This window comes from Crinia signifera, chromosome 12, assembly GCF_055691185.1.
Source record: "Crinia signifera chromosome 12, ASM5569118v1, whole genome shotgun sequence".
Lineage (NCBI taxonomy): Eukaryota > Metazoa > Chordata > Amphibia > Anura > Myobatrachidae > Crinia > Crinia signifera.
In genome coordinates this window covers 34,321,858-34,342,646 of record NC_139228.1, presented here as the reverse complement: position 1 = coordinate 34,342,646, position 20,789 = coordinate 34,321,858, and the positions used below count along the sequence as shown (strand labels likewise).

Below are 20,789 nucleotides of genomic sequence, written 5' to 3'. Positions count from 1 at the left end.
AGCTCTCTTAATCCCTCTGCTGCAGTTACTCTCAGAGGTGCTTCAATCTTTAAAGCACCCAAGTATTAATACAAGCGTTTCTAGGGAGTGTGAGAATATCTCTGCAGCGCTGGACAATATGCTTTAGATTTATTGGAAGTTTTTCAAAAAGAAAGTTCACTCTCCAAATCCACAATGAAAAAATGCAGTCAGGTGACAGCCGGGCAGAGAGCTGTACCCTGCCCGGCTGTCATCCCCCCCCCCCCCCCCGCGCCCGACTGCCTCCGCTGTGTTGCCTGCTTCTTCATGCAGGACACCAGTGGCCAATTAAAATGCTGCATTTTAATTGTCTGCTGGTGTCCTGCATTGAAGAATCCTGTGCTTCGGGACCTGCAGCAGGAGTCGGACAGTAAGTAAAGGGAGGGCTTGGGGAAGCCCGGACTGGAAATCAGTCCCGAGCCACAAAATTCCTGGTGGCAGTACCTGCCAACCATCTGTGATATGCAGTAAGAGACCATACCATATGGTCATAATGTGCAGTAAGAGGCCATACCATATGGTCATAATGTGCAGTAAGAGGCCATACTGTGTGGTCATAATGTGCAGTAAGATGCCATACCATTTGGTCATAATGTGCAGTAAGAGGCCATACAGTGTGGGCATAATGTGCAGTAAGAAGCTTTACTGTGTGGGCGTAATGTGCAGTAAGACGCCATACTTTGTGGGCATAATGTGCAGTAAGAGGCCATACTGTGTGGTCATAATGTGCAGTAAGAGGCCATACCGTTTGGTCATAATGTGCAGTAAGAGACCATACTGTGTGGTCATAATGTGCAGTAAGAGGCCATACTGTGTGGGCATAATGTGCAGTAAGAGGCTATATTGTTTGGGAGTAATGTGCTGTAAGAGGCTATACTGTGTGGGCATAATGTACAGTAAGAGGCCATACCGTGTGGTCATAATGTGCAGTAAGAGACCATACTGTGTGGTCATAATGTGCAGTAAGAGATTATACTGTGTGGTCATATTGTGCAGTAAGAGGCCATACTGTGTGGGCAAAATGTGCAGTAAGAGGCCATACTGTGTGGACATAATGTGCAGTAAGGGGCCATACAGTGTGGGCATAATGTGCAGTAAGAGGCCATACTGTGTGGGCGTAATGTGCAGTAAGAGGCCATACTGTGTGGACGTAATGTGCAGTAAGAGGCCATACAGTGTGGGCGTAATGTGCAGTAAGAGGCCATACTGTGTGGGCGTAATGTGCAGTAAGAGGCCATACTGTGTGGGCGTAATGTGCAGTAAGAGGCCATACTGTGTGGGCGTAATGTGCAGTAAGAGGCCATACTGTGTGGATATAATGTGCAGTAAGAGGCCATACTGTGTGGATATAATGTGCAGTAAGAGGCCATACTGTGTGGGCGTAATATGCAGTAAGAGGCCATACTGTGTGGATATAATGTACAGTAAGAGGCCATACTGTGTGGGCGTAATGTGCAGTAAGAGGCCATACTGTGTGGATATAATGTACAGTAAGAGGCCATACTGTGTGGGCGTAATGTGCAGTAAGAGGCCATACTGTGTGGATATAATGTACAGTAAGAGGCCATACTGTGTGGGCGTAATGTGCAGTAAGAGGCCATACTGTGTGGATATAATGTACAGTAAGAGGCCATACTGTGTGGGCGTAATGTGCAGTAAGAGGCCATACTGTGTGGATATAATGTACAGTAAGAGGCCATACTGTGTGGGCATAATGTGCAGTAAGAGGCCATACTGTGTGGGCGTAATGTGCAGTAAGAGGCCATACTGTGTGGGCGTAATGTGCAGTAAGAGGCCATACTGTGTGGACATAATGTGCAGTAAGAGGCCATACAGTGTGGGCATAATGTGCAGTAAGAGGCCATACTGTGTGGGCATAATGGGGGTCATTCCGGTTCATTCGGTCCCTCAACTCATTTGCACAGGGACCGATGGTTTTTGACTGTGCATAGGAATTTATGCACATGTGCAGGGTCCCTGGGCAAACAGACTTGGCGACTTGCATAGTCCCTGAGCCGTTTCGCATGGAGCGGTGCAGCAGGAGGGACAGGTATTGCCCATTGAAACGCCCAGCGTTTCATGAAAATGCTGGGTGTTCCCATGGGAATGTGGGCATGCCGATGTGTGCAGGGGGCGGGCAGCTGTCATCACATGATAGACGCCCGCCCTGTCTTCAGCCGGAAGCCCGCAAATATAAGTCAGTCTCCACTCACTTATATTTGCGAGGAGAATTTTTCGGCTGCAAGCACATGCGAGGGGATACGACTGCAGGGGGAGGGTGGGTGTAACGATTTGCCGGGGCGGCGCAACAACTGCGTTAAGCTGCGAGCTTTCCAGTTTACCAAGCAGGTCAGAATGGGACCAATGTGTCTCAGTACTATATTGTGCCCATGTTCCTTCCTGTGAGGCCACTGTCCAGAAGCACTTACTGTACAATAGAATAGGTATGGAGCCTACCCTAGGTCAGGGTTTATAGAAGGAGAAGATGTTGCCTATAGGATAGCAACCAATTCAGACTCTAATTATTTTAGATGGTGCTAGATAAAGTATAAGTAGAATCTGATTGGTTGGTATGGGCAATATCTTCACTATTACAAAACCAGCATTTTAGTAAATTTAGCCCCTATTCTCCAGTGTCCCCTTGTAGTTTCATAAAAAAATATTTAAAAATAAAACAACAGTAAGTCAATAAAAACTCACATGAACACCCTGAGATGGCAGTGACATTGAAAGACAATTGGCAGTACATGTAGTACCGTTGTTTGTATTACATAAGGGATAATCAGCTTCCCAATGACACAGGAGAGCGCCAGTGAGGGCTTACGCTAGTTATACTCAGTGGTTATCAATGTCGACTTCAGGCTTTATAAATAGAGATGTAACACCCATTTCACCATAAGGGGTGTTGCTATGGGCAGAGTTTGATGAGTTGCTATGGTCAACATCCCATCTTTAAAAGAACTTCCATCGTCGTAAATAACCCCCTATGAAGGATAACCTAAATAGTGGTCTTCAACCACCATATACACCCAGAAGGTCATACTTTGAAGCTTTATGTCTTTAGGATGGGATAATTGCTGAGTCTGCAAAATAGATGAATTCACTTGGGCATGATAAAAGAAATCCTGAAAACATGCATGACCTGGTACATGAGGACTGGAATAGAGAACTCTGTTATAGAGGATAAAATCAAGTTTTGCATTTAATTATGAGGTAGCTCTAAATTCCAAGTAGGCTGGATCGGCCACAAAAAGGGAATATGGAAGCACTTAAGATTGATAGTTATGCACATTTTTCAAACAAAATATGTGCTCACCCATATATGTCATGATTGTGTGTATTGTTTTGCTTTTAAAGTTCATTTTCATTTGAGAAGTAAGTTTGAGGGTAGTTGTTAGGAGCAGTGCCAGATTAAGGTCTAGTTGGGTCTGGAGCTGAAAATTATCTAGGGCCTTTTATGGGCAATAATAGGGGTTGTGGCCAGCACCTAATAATGTGGGGGGCGTGACCGGTGTTCTGGTTGGGCGGTCTGCTCATGGTTGTGTCTCTATTTGTGTAAATACGTTCAACTAATTATAGTTGAAAGTAAAAAAATCTGTTTACCCGCAATATTTCTGGAACCAATTAACCCATATAACTAGTCAGATTGAAGGCCCAGCAATTTGGGTTCGAAGGTGATCAACCTCAAGCTTTTTTTGATGCCAGGGGGGGGGAACTGGCAGTTGTCCGAACTGGGTGGGGGTCCGGAATTAGTGGGTCCCTTGTTATCCTATGGGGAAAACATTCCAGGTTTGCCCGGCGGTATCACAGGTCTCTGGGGGGCTAGCGACGCGGGGCTAGGCTCGTTTGAAAGCCTCAGTCCTCATCTACAAAATGGGCCTATTTGGACAGTGGGCCTGGAGCTGTAGCTCCATCAGGCCCATTGTTAATCCGGCCCTGCATATCCCAGGAGAGTCCACATGGGGTAAACCATTGTGCAATGATGTCCCTCAGTTTCTCTAAAAGTTTCTCAGCTTTCTCCTGTTACTCAAACCGGTCATATCCGGTGTAGCCTGCCTAGGAATGAGTTTGTTTTTGAGATGCGGCTGCTGTTGGTGGTGGGTTGTCACAGTCATGTAGTTCTTATTTTGTCCTGTTCCACTTCTCCACATGTCAGTGGTTATGTGGAAAGTGGGTACAATGGCATTTCTCAGTGAAGATGCTAATGACACTTTTTTTAAATGCTCCATGTACAGTCTGAGAATTGGACTGATTGCGCTCTAAGCCAAAGTACAGTATCTGAATTTGACAATAACTCAGGGTTGCCGACTTTTAAATGCTCCTTTCCGGGAGAAGCCTGGAGAGGAGACTTTCCTTACCCGATCGGGAGGCGGGGCTTGACTGTGACGTCATTAAGCCCCACCCCATTACAGGAAATAGGAGAAATGACTGATCTCCATGGAGGGGGCGGGGCTAAAATGACACGATTGTGCCATTTTAGCTCCGCCCCCTCCTTTGAGACCCACGGATTGCGGCATTTACATGCCGTGATTCAGGGTGCTCAGGGGGCTCCCCAAGATTCCGGGAGGGTTGCCCACCCTTCCAGGGGGCCGGGAGGGGACCCGATTTTTGGGAGACTCCTGGGAATTCCGGAAGGGTCGGCAACCCTGCAATAACTTTTTTGAGATTTGATGAATGCATTGCAAGAGACGTATAAGGGAGGATGTTACTAGCGGCTAGATGGATGAAGCAGTGATAAGGGAGGAGAAGTGATAAAGTGCCTGGTACTTTATCGTCAGCCAATCAGCTCCTGACTGTTAAGTAAAAGGCTGGATTTTAAAAGGGACAGTCAGGAGCTGATTGGCCGGTGATAAAGTACCAGGCACTTTATCACTTCTCCTCCCTTATCACTGCTTCATACATCTACCCCTAGGTTTCTAGGTGGTTGACGTCCTTACCCCTGTTTACTATGGCTTTACATAGGCTACATATGGCTTGACAGTTGTAGTTTAGATTTGGGTAGAAATTAAATAATTTCAGTTAGAATAGGTGGATTTTTGTGTCTTGTGCCCAAGGCATGACAATGGGCTTGTTAATCTCATGGGCAACCTAGTACCTTGTTGGGGATGCAGTTAAAATCCCGGCTGTCTGGATCCCGGCGTTCAGAATCCCGACGCCGGAATCCCGACCGCCGAAATCCCGACACTTTCTCCCTCCTGGGGTGTCCACGACACCCCTGGAGGGAGAATAAATTAGTGTGCCGAGCGTAGCGAGGCACCGGGCCCGCTGCGTGGCGAGCGCAGCGAGCCCGCAAGGGGGGTCGATCCACGTCCCCCCCTTGTCGGGATTCCGGCGTCGGGATTTTGAACGCCGGGATCCCGACCGCCGGGATTTCATGCTGCTTCCCCTTGTTGGTGTGGAATACACAACTGGTAGAAGTTTTTATTAAAAATGCCTGCACCAATCCTGCATTTTGCTTACTCTTGTGGTTTTCTCTTATGTGAATGTCAGCACATTGACTGGCGCTGCTCCTACCAACACTTGCAGATGATGTGCAAAATCTATCTATCTTCCCCTGAATTGTCACCATCAGTAGGACTTAGTGGGGGAAATTTACTAAGATGTGTATTCCACGTCACATGTGATGTTGCTATGGGCAACCAATCAGATCCTGTTTACTATCTTCTAGAGGGTGCTAAATAAATAAGTACAGTAGATTCTGATTGGTTGCCCATAGCAATATAGGTGTCCCCCAACATTTTATTCTTGGCCCTCTTCTTCTCTATCTCTATATGTCCTCTCTGGGTGAGCTTATTTGCTCGCTTAACTTCCACTACCACCTCTATGCTGATAATACTAAAATCTACCGATCCTTTCCTGATCTCTCTCCCTCTATCCTCACTCATATCTCCAACTGTTTCTCTGCTGTCTACTCTTGGATGACCCAGCACTTTTTTAGACTTAAAATATTAAAGACTAAGCTGACCTCTTCCCACCCTCCTGCATAAAACCTGACAATCTCTCAACCTAACCTGTTTATGCTCACTTCTTCGCCTTCTGTGTCACCCCATTCTGTCTAACCCTCCCCCTTTAGAATGTAAGCTCTCACGAGCAGGGCCCTCTCTCCTTATGTGCCTTTCAAAGAATATATAAACCTTTGCCACCCTGATAATTGCTTCAGTGTCCTGTCCCCTGGTGCACCTATCCATATTAACCATGTACTTGTCCGAAACTGTCTTGTACTGTAATTTGTTATGTGTTTTTGATTATAACTATGCTCTGTAAAGCGCTGCGGAATCTGTGTGCGCTATATAAGAAACTGTTAATAAATAAATAAATAAATATCACATGTGTAGTAGAATACACATCTAAGAGTAAATTTCCCCCAGTTTCTCTAAATGCCTTTCTGCCATTTCAACTTAAATATCATCTCTCCACCTCAAACTCAACATTTCCAAAACAGAAAGAATTATTTTCCCACCAGCCAAGTGTAGTTACTTCAGAGTATTGGCAGGGTCAGGCATAGACATCGTAAACCAAAAACACACTTGGATTCTGCTTAGGAGGTTTCTTAAGTTTAGATTCTTTACATGCCCTCTAGGACATTGTGCTTTGGCCTGAGCAGACAATGTTGATGGACTTGCAAAGTCAATGTCATGACTGGTGCCAGTAGCTTCAGCAATACTAGTAGGAATTTTTGCCTGATCTTTTATTGTTTGTCCTCAATTTCTATCAATACAAAGCAGCACCCCTGGGCTTATACAGAAAACGGGGTGCCCCCTGGGCTTTTATGATTTTCGCATATTTAATGAGATGCGAATTCTATTGTGTAGTGCTGTGGCACTACAAGTCCCAGCAAGCCAGCACCACATGCAGGGACTTGGAGAACCACAAGTCCCAGCATGCGGGGCAATTAAGGGCCCGCTGGGACTAGTAGTCCCCCAGCAGTACAAATAGTTTAAACACACACACACAGACACACACTTACAAGTACAGCTTTATTGCATACAGAGCCCATACATTCAAACTCACCTTTCTTGATTGAAGATCGGTCCCCTTGTCCAGTAGAATCCCAAAAAAAGGATAAAAACTGCTAAAATCGCAGAATTTTTATGGGTGATGGTAAGTAATCGTAATGGGGACGGGGGGTGCTGGCAGGCGGGTGCGCGGGGGGGGCGGAGATATGGCGCTGTGCTGCTGGGGGCCCGGACTGTAGGTCAGTCCCAGGCCCCAACATTTGTAGTGGCGGCCCTTGATGGTAGGGCATGAAATACCGCCTGTCAGCACTAGAGATGAGCGGGTCCGGATCCCCGAGATCCGACAGATCCGAATATCGGGGATCCGGGCCAGATCCGAGCCGGCTCGGGTGTTCCCGCCTGAATTCCGGACCAATAACGAGGCCGAACGTCATCATCGCGCTGTCGGATTCTCGCGGGAGCGGGATCTTATAAAAGACGCACGCGCGCCCGCCATCTTCACTCCAATCTTGGAGAGGGAAGAGGGTGGTTGGGAAGCTCCGTGTGCTCCGTGCTGTGCTCTGTGCCATGTGCTCCGTGACCTGACCTGTGCCCTCACTGCCCTGTGCTGTGCTCCGTGCCATGTGCTCCGTGCTGTGCTGTGCTCCGTGACCTGCCCTCACTGCCCTGTGCTGTGCTCCGTGCCATGTGCTCCGTGCTGTGCTGTGCTCCGTGACCTGCCCTCACTGCCCTGTGTTGTAGACTTGTGGCCTGAGCCCTGTAGTGTGATTTAACTAACTAGGTGCTGCAGTGCTCACACGCAGGGGCTGCAGTGTCCACTGTCCAGGGGCTGTCCTGTGGCCCGTGCCCTGATGTGATTTATTTAGCCCTAAGCCCTGTGTTGTGATTTATTTTATTTAGCCCTGAACCCTGTGTTTTTTTTGTGATTTAACTAACTCAGTGCTGCAGTGCTCACACACAGGGGCTGCAGTGCTGCTGAGTAGTACACTGTGTACAGGGGCAGCATTAATACAAGGGGATGTGTCCAGTGTGACGGCCTATATCTTATCCATTGTCCAGTGTCACAAGTCACTCACGACATATATCCTGGGTCCTGTCCTGTGTGACGACTGACGACATATCCTGTGTCCAGTGTGACGACATATATCCTGTGTCCAGTGTGACGACATATATCCTGTGTCGTGCTGCAGTGCTCACACGCAGGGGCTGCAGTGTCCACTGTCCAGGGGCTGTCCTGTGGCCCGTGCCCTGATGTGATTTATTTAGCCCTAAGCCCTGTGTTGTGATTTATTTTATTTAGCCCTGAACCCTGTGTTTTTTTTGTGATTTAACTAACTAACTCAGTGCTGCAGTGCTCACACACAGGGGCTGCAGTGCTGCTGAGTAGTACACTGTGTACAGGGGCAGCATTAATACAAGGGGCTGTGTCCAGTGTGACGGCCTATATCTTATCCATTGTCCAGTGTCACAAGTCACTCACGACATATATCCTGTGTCCTGTCCTGTGTGACGACTAAATAAGTGCTGCACGAAACGCCCACTGCTCCTTGGCTGAACATGAGGAAGAGTGCTCAATCAAGCCAAACAGGGGTTTTGGTACTTGATTGGATCTTCTACCAGAGGAGCGCAGCTACTAGTATAGCTTTGAACGAAGATCGGTCCTTCTCTATTGGGGAAGAATAGATGTCATCAGTGACATCCAGAGTATATCCTCCTTTTGGGATAGTATGGATGGATTGATAAATGTTTGGGAAGAAGTAGTCCCAACAGCTGCTGATGGTCAGTGTACTAGACCAAGTGCGTGCCTTCGGGAGGAACACATGTAATGTGGTGAAGTGGTGAGGGAGGAAATGGAAAACGTACGCCTAGCCTGTCTGATCAAGTTTGATAAGGAGGTATCTTCACAAACCACGTGACCTCACGCCAGATAGGGGTCTTGTTATATATTAAACTAATCAAATGTTCTCTTCTCTTGCTAATGGTGTGGAGGTTCTAAAAGAGGAGTGCAGCTACAAGGGGGGGGGGGTTATTAAACTGCCACAATGTCTGCCCCTGTAGTGCTGCTCTGCTTCCGACATGTGCCAGGTTGGAAGTGTAAGGTCCACATGTATGTGATGCCCACTGCTGTCGCCTAGCTTAGTCATCCAGCTACATCGGGATAACCTTATGGCCCTACTACAGTAAATGAAAACGATTTTGTGAGCTGTGAAGTGATCAAAATTGTCTAGAAATGAGTGGAAACTAATGTTATTGAGCTTAATAACACTTTAGGGGCAAAAACAGGCCTGAAAACTATTATTTTAGCAATTTTTAGCATTTTTCCAAATAAATCCAGATCCAAAACCAAAACCAAAACCCGCAAGGGTGGTTTTGCCAAAACCAATCCAGATCCAAAACACGAAGGGAGATCCAGATCCAAAACCAAAACCCGAAAAAGTGGCCGCCGCACATCTCTAGTCAGCACCCGTCGGCTCAAAAAAACAGTAAAAAAAAACCCATGTCGACCTTTTGACTGTCGACCTAAACCATGTCGACCTAACCCATGTGTCGGGCTAGACCGATGTCGGCCTAGTTCCTTGTCTACCTAGACCCCTGTCGACCTAGACCCCTGTCGACCTTCCTGTATGTAAACCCAGTGGTGTCGACCTAATGACTGTTGACCATCTTATGGTCGTCCATTTGACCGAAACCCATGGCTAGTCAGCCCAGGCTGACCTCCTTCACTGAGCTCCCGGAGAGGGCAACCAAAAAGTCGGCAACTACAGTATGTGATAAATCTATTAAAAAAAAGTGTTTGTAAGTGAAAGTGAAATCTTCCTGCTGACATTACATGTTCTCCTAACGTTCTGCCACTGTTCTTTCTTCTCTCTAGAATCAAGCTTCTTACTGGGAAATGCACAAATTGTTGACTGGCCTGTAGTATATAGTAATGACGGTTTCTGTAAGCTATCTGGATTTCACCGAGCTGACATCATGCAGAAGAGTAGCACTTGCAGGTTTGTGGCTTTTTCCTTTTCCTTTACTATTCAACACACAATGGGGTTCATTTACTAAAATGGGAGTTCTATTCAGTGCCAGATTAATGGGGGACTCAGGGGGTCAATACCCCTGTGCCCCCCTCTATCTAGGGGCCCCCTGTGGTTGGCAGGTTGGCATGTATTTTTAAAAAAAAGTTAGCTAAAGGTTTTGTGCATGGCAGTGGGGTAGTGCTGCAGCTTCACCTTTCTGCTAACGTGACAATGATTAATGGCGCTGAGCATCTGGAGCCAAGGCACACTGACTGCACAAGTGTACAGTACATTACTGGGAGTTGACTAATTCCCATGAGATTTTGTACAAGAGGTCAGAGGCTGAGCAGCTAGTGCTGAGCTCTGCTTGGTGGAGCTCGTCATATGCTTCTCAGGCCCATGGAGAACAGCAGCAGCGGCCTCATCATGGGAAGGTTTTTAATCAGGCAGCGCTGAGCATGTCAGGGCTCCTACAGAGTAAGGTACCGAGGGACAAACACAGGCTGTTCATGTGGATTATATATATAGTCCATACCTGAGTAAACACATCCTCAATCAACCAGAATAGTGGGGTGCCATCCAAAAACCCTGCAGGGAACAAATAAGCAGTCAGGTGGCGGCACTCATAATAATGAACTCGATACACAGGCTGTTACATAAAATGACGTAACCAGCTTGTGTATCCACCTGACTGCTTTTATATATATATATATATATATATATATTCAGTAACAAGACATTGGTTCCTCCAGCACACTGAATAGTAATAGTAACCAATCTTGAACATTACATGATAATAGAATTCAGAGATATTTGTTACATACACCTGCGCAGGTATATGATTCTATTATCATGTAGTGTTCAAGATTGGTTACTATTACTATTCAGTGTGCTGGAGGAACCAATGTCTTGTTACTGACTAAGTATTAATCCCTCCCTTTCATGCACCTGAAAAGTAGTACTGAACTAATTTGAGCATCTACCACTATCTGTGTATATATATATATATATATATATATATATATATATATATATATATATATATATATATAATGTTTATATTATCACGCCTGCTGCAGTTACCCATTGACCAAGTTTATACAGCCTTTACTCTGTGTTTTGACAGTGTAATATTCTCCTGTGCAGTGTGTGGCCAGTAATGACAAGTGTGTGTGTGTGTGTGTGGGGGGGGGGGGGGGGGGGGGGGCTGTCTATAGTGACCCGGGCTCCCTGAAGGCTTAATCCGGCCCTGGTTCTATTGAAGCTGGGATGTTGATCATAGCAACCAATCAGAATCTACTAGAAGATAACAGATATAAACTGATTGGTTGCCTATAGCAACATCAAATCTTCAATAGAACTCTCATTTTAGTAAATAATGTAAACCCTAATGAATGCCTGGGTTACTTGCTATAGACGTCAAACTGGCAATCAGCAGTTCTAACTCTGACATATACTGTCATTTTAAGGGTTAAAAGAATGAAATAGAGTAAATATTTAATTATACCCTGCTCATAGTTACCTATCCTCCTGCATTTTGCAGGAGATTCCCTGAAATAACAGAAATCTCCCTCTGTCCCTCATTAGTCTAGCAATCTCCCTCATTTCACCTAACCTACATTACACAGTTATATTTTGGGGAAAAGGGATGAGATATAGATATCTGTATAGTCTCTCTTACTAACTGCTTTGAGGCTCATCTACATTTGGATATAAGCAATTTTAAAATATTCCTCTCAGATGTAGCAGTACACACCCACTAGGGGAATGGAGAATTTAAGCTACGAGGAAAGATTAAGCAATGTGGGACTATTTACACAAGAGACGTTTAAGGGGGGACATGCTCAACATGTATAAATATATTAGGGGCCAATATAAGGAACTGTCAAACACCCTTTTTTCTGCTAGAAATTAATTTAGGACGAGTTTAGATTAGAAGAAAAAAGATTTTGTTCTTCTAGAACAGGGGTCTTCAACCCATGGCCCGCGGGCCACGAGTGGCCCGCTGACTTGTTTTTCCTGGCCCGCCAGTGAATAGCATTATTAAAATGATTGGCGTGCTGAATGAAAAAAAAAAATCCTTCCGCGCTGTCCTCTTAGCAGTGGGATGCGGCGGAGGATGCTGCTGGGTGAGGTTGAGGCTGGGGCGGGCGGGACTGTACATGGACATGCGCATTGTCTACTTCCTGATGCCGCACACACGTCCCGCCCGCGCCCTTTTAGACAGCCGGGAGACTGGAATGACAAAGGCCGCCATCCGCGCATTGCACCTGTCCCTGCCTGCTCCTTAGCTGTTAAGACAGCAAAGACAGACGCCGCCAGCAGCAGCAGCCCTCTGCAAGGGACACTAAGGCAGGTGCCTCAGGAGAGGGTGAGCTGGCTGTATTTAGAAATGGTTTGTTGAACGTGGGGGTGGGGGTGAGGTGAGCTGGCTGACTGCATTTAGAAATGTTTTGGTGGGGGGTGTGAGGTGAGCTGGCTGCATTTTTAAATGGTTTGCTGAACATGGGGTGGGGGTGAGGTGAGCTGGCTGCAATTTTAAATAGTTTTAATAGTTAAAACACCTCAGTATAACTTAGTGGCCCTCGGACTTCGTTGAATTTTTTTATGTGGCCCACTCGGTCTTAAAGGTTGAAGACCCCTGTTCTAGAAGAAAAAATTTCTTTAGTCAGAGCAGTCAAACTTTGGAACTTCCTGGAGAAGTGGTGTCCGCAGACACTATAAATACAGATGGTCTACACTGAACTGGGACGCGCTGTGTCTCACACGCATGCGCGTCCCAGTCTCTCGGCGGGGACGCTGCATGTCCCTGCCCGTCTTCGCCTCAGGGAGACGGGAAGGGTTAGGGGGGCGCTCGGGAGGCGAGGGTTACCTGTATTGACGGGCGGGGGAGGCGGCGGGGGAGGCAGGATCCGTTGCCAGGAGGCGCGCGAGAGTCTCATGTGCGCGCGCCCCCTGGCGGGGCTGGCAAAGATGACACCAGCCCCATCTATACCTTTTCAAATAAGGTTGGATAAACATTTATTGGTTAAAAACATCCATGGGTACGAATAAGTAACATAATCTGTCTTTAAAATATCAGAACATACTATACAACAAGGGCTAAACTATTATAAACTTAGGTTGAACTAGATGGATGTAAGTCTTTACTCAGCCTCACCTACTATGGGCCTTATTCTAATTCACTCTTTCTGACGAAATCCTTCTTAGATGGACAAAGCCATGTGCACTGCAGGGGGGCAGATGTAAAATGTGCAGAGAGAATTAGATTTGAGTGAGTAATTTTGTTTCTGTGCAGTGTAAATACTGACTGCTTTATTTTTACACTGCAATATAGAATTCACTTTGAAGTAAAACCCCACCCAAATCTAACTCTCTCTGCACAAGTAACATCTACCCCACCTGCAGTGCACATGGTTTTGTCCATCTAAGAAGGATTTTGCCAGAAAGAGTGAACTAGCATAAGGCCCTATGTAACTTAGTAGTACTGGAGTCCTGTTTGTTCTTGTGTATCTCCTATGTAGATTAATAACTCATTTTCCCACTGGGTGATTTGGCCATGATTGAATTAAGGGAGTCCATAAACCATGCAGGATCTTGAAATATCGCTGGAGGGTGAATGCAATCCTTGAGTCAAGGGGGTGTCCTCATGATGTATGCGGTATTTGTAATCCACAGTATGCAGGTGGTGGTGTCCCATATCTTGGTATATTGCTGAGAAAGATCCAAAGTTTAACCCATGGATGAGATACGGAGATAAATTGTAGTCAGAAAAAAACAGTGCAACCTTTAGAATCCGGAGATGGTTTTAAAAGTACAAGCGCCACCTATGTGGGAGCAGCTCCACACAACACCCCACTAGGCGCCTGGTCTATTCTTGAGCCCACCCAAGTGCTCAATTATACCCCCTTTTTTCTTTTGGGCTGAAAATTAACCCTACAATAGCCGTGTGTGCGTTTACATGTGGTAGGGAATATAGATCGTAAGCTCCACTGGGGCAGGGACTGATGTGAATATTCAAATATTCTCTGTAAAGTGCTGCGGAATATGTATGCGCTATATAAGAAACTGTTAATAAATAAATGATAAACACTTTTAAAATAATGACTTGGAGATTTATTGGCGATGAAAAGGGTCAGGTTTACTAGCTGAAGTACCCGGTGATTTACCGGTGGTTTAAATGTTAAATGTTCAAGTATTAAGTCATCAATTAATTGGATTTAAATGTCCATTTCAAGAACAATTAGCAGCTTAGCAGCTCTTCCAACACACCCATGAGGTGGCTGCTCAATGTCGTTTTTTTTTTTGGGGTGTCGCCAGTAGCCATAATCCCCAGCTTGTTCACGTCAATTCCCTCCAGTTTCAAAACAGAACATTAAAATAATAGTGAAAAACACTGTAAACATGTAACAACAATTGTTGGAACTGGAGGGATCAGTGACAAGTCTTTTTATTAATTAGAAAAATACAAAAACTGTCAATTGAAAAAAAACACTGTAAAAGTGTAAAAACTTTTGAACTTTAGAACAGGAACTTACCGCTTTAGACCATGATCTTAAGTTTGGTTGTTCTGCTTTGCTGGGGAGCCGTCAGTAAAGGTGGGAGAAATGATCTGGGTTGAAGAGTCTCGCGCGGCACAGAGGGCAGATGTGGTTGACCTGCAGCCATTCTGTCAGACAGGGGACATGGAAGGTGTGGTGACAGTACGATACAGCCATTTCTGTACCTACCCCAATGTCAGAGATACAGATGGAGCAGTGCTCTGGTTCCTCTCCGTCTGCAATGGTGCGCCTGCTGTAGGTGGGGAGGCGGGACAGGACGAGCCGCATGATGGTGTCCTGCAGGAGGCGATCTACTCTCTCTGCAACTGCCTGATGGTCTCTTCCTCTTCGTCCAGACCTTCCTCTTCCCGATGATGGTCCAGATGTTCTTGCTGACCGACTCCTATGCGATGGTCTGCGGCGTCCTGACCTCAGCCATGGCTCTCTGGTGTTCTGGCTGGGTCCATCTAAAATGATATTTCATATATTGTCGATATAACAAATAGCCATATGTGACATGTAAAGGTCAGATATTGCTGGTGTACAATAAGACTTCCAGCAGTAACATGATTTATATATTATATTACTATACAACTGAAAAACAGAGCTGTAACATTATGAGTGTATGGATGCAGGCCCCAATGTGTAGCGGTTCCTGATCTGTAACTGACAGCATGGGAGGTGCCAGCCAGTAACACAGGGACACTGGCCAGCCACCACTACTATAATCCCTCCCACTACAAAGGCCAACTACTAGAGAAGAGACATTGGTCTAAGATTTAATTTACTAAACAAACATTTTACTGACCTTCATTTCCAATCAGCTGGGATAACTCTCGGCGGCTCATTGTCACCGGAGGCAGAAGGTGATCAAGTTTAAGAAAAAAAACAGGGAAAAAAGAGAAAAAAAAAAGCACAGATGTAATTGTGCGCTGAGCTCCACTCACTAGTCACTCACTAGGAGAATCACTGGCAGCGATTAATAGTCTGCAAATTGTTCTCACCTGAGAGGTCTTTTCTCCTGTGTCCACATCAGCTGCTGCCCAGGAAATGCCAGGGATATTGCTGTGCACTGAGGATTGATGTGGCATGCGGGCGGCAGTTGGTGGTGGCAGTTGGTTATGGCCATGCAGCACATCACATGTACAGTATACCCCACATCATACTCTACTGCCAGGAACACTGGACAGAGCCACATTGTAGCAAGGGGTCCACATACATCCCAATGTTTAGTTAAAATGTCTCTTACATTACTACTTTCTAATATAAGAGAATTGTTAACTAAACATTGGGATGTACTAACTGTCCACCCCCTGCTACTAACTTTTCTTCCTCCCAAGCCTCACGTAGTGTTTAGGTGAGCTGCCATTCTGAAATCTGTCATCACCTTAAGTCAGCTGTTAAAATTAATTGGTTACAAACAGCTAAGGTGTTTTCCCCTGCAATAAGTGCCAAACGTGCCAATATGTAGATGAAGATTATGGCACAGATTTTGGGACATAAAAAATCGTGGGTTATTAAAAGCTGCATGACATGTCTCACTACACACCTGATCTATATACTGTAAATGTGGAAAAAGATATATCGGAAAGACCAAGCGTCAACTTTCTGCAGCTTTCAGTCAGAAAAGTATGTCAATACTTACCTGTCAGATGGCTGCTGATCACTGAATTGGGGGCAGACGCTGAGGTCATGTGACATCACCTGCATCCCATGCGAACGCCTTGGAGAGTGTGACACTTACCAAATGCATTCGCACAGGGATTCTGTACATGCGCAGATCCACGCATGCGCATTCACAGACCCCCACCTGAATCAGGCCCTATGAATCTTTAAGAAGGTGTATCTTTGACAATATCTCTCTCTCTCTCTATCTCTCTCTCTCTCTCTCTCTCTCTCTCTCTCTATCTATATATATATATGTTTGGTATTGTACTTGTTTAGTTTCACGGTGGCAGCACGAGTTGCTCTAGCTTGAATATTGGCAGCTTGCCAGACTGCCTTAAGCTATGCTTGTAGCGTAGCGACTGTTTGCATTCTGACAGCTTGCCAGCTTCCTTCCATTATCAGGCTTCTTGTTTAGTTTCAGGGCAGCATTGCGTGTCGCCTTACGCTGACTTCTCAGTGGCAGGCCAGCCCTGGTACCCCTAACCTCCTGTCAAGTGAGCGCCTCTCACACAGCGCTTGTGCATGCATGATATGCCCTCTCCTGTGGAGAGGGGATCATGAGGGCAACGGCGGAGAGGCGCTCTATCTTTGTGATACATAGGAGCGTCTCAGACGCTCCAGCAGCAGCAGTAGCTCCATGTGTGCAATACGTAGAAGCACCCCAGACGCTCAAGCAATGTGACTCTCCTGCGTCTGATGCAAAATGATGGAGGCATTTGCAAGTGCTCCATGTTACATACTGGCAAATGCCCCCATTTCATACCCCCACCATCCACGCCATCCCGAAGCGTGGCGAGCAGCGGTGGTATGCGTCCTACCGACCGTTTCATACCCCCACCAGCAACATCGGTGTGGAGTTGATTTTATATTGTCTGGCGAGCGCAGCGAGCCACCGGGCCCGAAGCATGGCGAGCGCACGCAGAATACATGTGAAGTTATCCACGTCCCCTTGCTGCGCTCGCCACATTATATAGCATCAATGCCACGCCGACGTGGATGGTGGGGGTATGAAAATGTCGGTAGGACACGTACCGACGCCCCTCGTGGGGCTCGCCACGCTTCGGGATGGCGCGGATGGTGTGGGTGTTTCAGGAACACATTCAAATCTGCCATATCATACATCTGAGCAATAGCTGGTCAGAGGCAGGAGGGTATCATTGCATTGGTGCTTGAGCGTCTGAGGCGCTCAAACCTAACACACACATGGAGTGTATGATTGCATTCTACTGTAGCGTCTGAGACGCTCCTACGTAACACAAAGATGGAGCGCCTCTCCACCGGCACCCTCATGATCCCCTCTCCACAGGAGAGGGCATATCATGCGGGCACAAGCGCTGTGTGAGAGGCGCTCACTTGACAGGAGGTTAGGGGTAGCAGCGCTGGCCTGCCACGGAGAAGTCAGCGTAAGGCGGGGTGCGGGGGCTGCCTGGCCAATGCGGAAGGATTGCCCACCTTCCCTGGGGGCCAGTAGGGGGACCCGATTTTCAGGAGCCTCCCGGCAATTCCGGGAGGGTAGGCAAGCCAGGGCTTGGCCAAACCTTCTTTGATAACCGGCGCGTCCCCCAAAAAATTATTGAGGCCCCAGCCAGCTCTCTACAACACTGTAAGTAGTCACAGCGGTGACAGCAGATTACGGTTGCCATTGATTATCATTAGTTTAGTTGGTGTAATAGCATCAGCTGACTGCCCACATGCAAAACAAAATCCACCCATGGTTCTCCATCAATGCCTGACTTATCGCATCAACGTTGGAGCTATCAATAATCAACACTATATTCTTAAGCCAGGTGCACTCATTACTGACTGACACATTTTAAAAGATCCACAGGTGAACTAATTATTTCACTTGATTTTGTGAGGAGATCTGCAAAACATGCACTGTGTGGGGTCCCTTGGACCGACTTTTAGAACCTGTGCCTTAAGCGAACAGATGGAAATGTTGCCTATACCTACCCATTAGAGTTTAGATATCATTTATCAAGTACATTCTATAAAATGATAGAAGCTCTTTGGGTGCTATAAGCATCTTTGAAGGCTTTATACATTAACCATACCTCCCAACTGGTTTTTGGGGATGTTCCTGCATCCCACCCAGCGCCGACATTGTCCAGCGGCAGGGAGGCCCTCTCTTTCATCTGGTGAATCTATTCTCACAGCAGAGAGGCTGGGGGCTGGTCAGCAGCTTACAGCGCCGCTGGTCAGGCCTCCACAGCGGCGAAAACAGATGTGGCCGTGCGGGGATGATGTAATTTGCAGTCCATGCCCCCTTGTCAAGAAGCCACACTCCTAATTTTGGGCACGCGCAGCTGCCCCATTTTCCTCATCCAAAAAGTTGGGATGTATGCATTACGAATATTACTTTGCTTAGCAAATCATAACCTTGACCCCTCTATAGTAATACCAAACAGCTGTTACAGCTACTCTTCCATTTAGTTTTTCTTTTTATTAATCGTAAAAGAATATTTACTAAAGAAGACTTTTTTAAGTGCGAACACTTTACATCATTTCAAGGGTTATATTATATATGGTCAACAATGCCTAGGTTGACAGTCACTAGTTCGACACCTAAAAATGGTCAACATATAGGGTTACCACCTTTTTGTTGAGAGATTACCGGACAGTGGCCCGCCCCTTGATCCATCCACATCCCACCCATTGACCTGCCTCCAGTCCTGCCCCTTGACACGCCTTATTTTTTTTAACCTTTGCTCCAATTCTATTCTTGATTTTGCACACCGTAATGCCACTTACACGTTATGACACTCACAGTAATGCCTAATACAAATTATGCAACAAACAGCGATGCACATGACATGTTATGCCACACACCGATGCCCATTACACATTTTTCCACACCGCGATACCAATTACACATTTTGCCACACACCGCAATGCCCATTACACGTCTTGCCACACACCATGATGCCATTTCCACGTTTTGACACACTGCAATGCCCATTACCCCACCGGATTAAAAATGGGCCTGATGGAGCTGTAGCTCCAGGCCCACTCTCCAAATAGGTCAATTTTTTAGTTGAGAGCCAGGGCTTTCCAACGAGAACGGCCCCGCGTCACTTGTCCCCCGGGAACCGAAGATACCGCAGGGCAAAGCTGGAACATTTCCCCATAGGATAACATGGGACCCGCTAATTTCGACCCCCACCCAGTTCCAACGGCTGCCAGTTCCCCCTCCGGCTCGAGGTTCATCTCAGTTGAACCCAAATCGCTGGGCCTTCAATCAGATACCAGGCTGGTCCATATCGGTTAATTGGTTCCAGAGATATTGCGGGTAAACTGATTTTTTTTTCATTTCTGAAATGTAATTTCTGGCTGTTCATGTTGTTTGAGAGCAGATTTCTCTGGAGCCAAATGGTTTCACAGGACCGAAATCATTCGAAGCCCACTCAAAAGTTCTTCAATATGATACTGGTATCATATAAATGGATCAGTTGGTTCCGTAGATACAGACAATTGATTGAAGGGGGGGATGGGTGGTTTTCTTTCCCCCTCACACCAGAAAATGCAGGGACTAGGCTGGTGTGAAAGGGGCCAGCATTTTCTGCTGTGAAAGGGGTATTTTTTTCAAATAGCTGGGTCCTGCAGTGCTCTGAATATAGCCGGGCAGCCCCCTGCTCTCTGCCTGGCTGTCAATGGCTGTCACTTCTGCCTGGTGGCGGCTACATGGGATTAAATGTTCATTGCAAGGGGCAATGAGCATGTATTCCCCCTTGGCAATGAGCATGTAATCCCACATGGCAATGAGCATGGAACCCCTGGCAATGAGCATGGAACCCCTGGCAATGAGCTGTTACGATCTGCCTCTAGGGGATCGGTGTAAATGTGCAGTTAATATATTCTGTTTGAAGTTTGTATGTTTTCCCCTTGATCAGTACTCCGGGTTTTGCTGATCCAGCACCCTGGGTTTCATGCATACCCTTCTTCTTGAGTGTGGCTGCATGTAAGGCTATATAGTTAGGTTCTTAGCATGCAGACGCTGCCGGTTATAGTTCCCAGTGCAGCTCTGTTTGTCTTGGTTCCTGCTCCAGAGTGTTCCCAGTCCCAGCCCTTGTATCCAGCGTCCTGTGCCCAGCCTTGCTTGTGCTACAGAGTCTGTGTTCTGGTCCCAATCAGGGCTCCTGCCTGCCTGTTCCTGTGCTGCAGTCCCCTGAGTTCCTTCTGCTGTGATACTATCATCCCAGATAAGTCAGGGGTTCTCCCTGCAGCTCTTCTTTTATTTAAATTGTACTGTACCATCTCTGCATTGTTGCAGCAGCTCGCACTGGGGGTCTGGTTTGCCCTCTAGAGGTCATTCTTTCCCTGTGCAAAGTAGTCAGGGGTTTGTTGTGTATTTACCACCTTAGTGCATTGTTGCACCCGTGGGGTTACTTTTCCCACGCATTGGTAGGCTGGGTGTGTACTCCATTTCACCCCACCTTGCCAATTGTCCCACTTCCTGCGGGCCACCTTGTCCCACTGAAGACCAGGCGGCACCGTCTGGGGCTGGACCGAATTCAGCCCCACAAACGTGGCAGTTATTGATGAAGCCTTAGCCCGCAGGAGGCCAGCAGAACTGTGAAATCACGGCAACCGGGTCCACA

General features: G+C 46.7%; 1 protein-coding gene across 7 annotated transcripts in view; it reads left to right on the top strand.

The window, feature by feature from the left end:
• The window catches only part of KCNH5 (potassium voltage-gated channel subfamily H member 5), a 523,150-nt gene that overhangs the window by 239,304 nt on the left and 263,057 nt on the right, over positions 1-20,789 (top strand). For all 7 annotated transcript variants that reach the window (XM_083167681.1, XM_083167680.1, XM_083167679.1 and 4 more), the window contains one exon: positions 9,847-9,970. In XM_083167681.1, coding sequence (XP_083023807.1) covers positions 9,948-9,970 — 23 coding nt within the window. In that variant the 5' untranslated portion in view covers positions 9,847-9,947. The remainder of the gene's footprint in view (positions 1-9,846; positions 9,971-20,789) is intronic.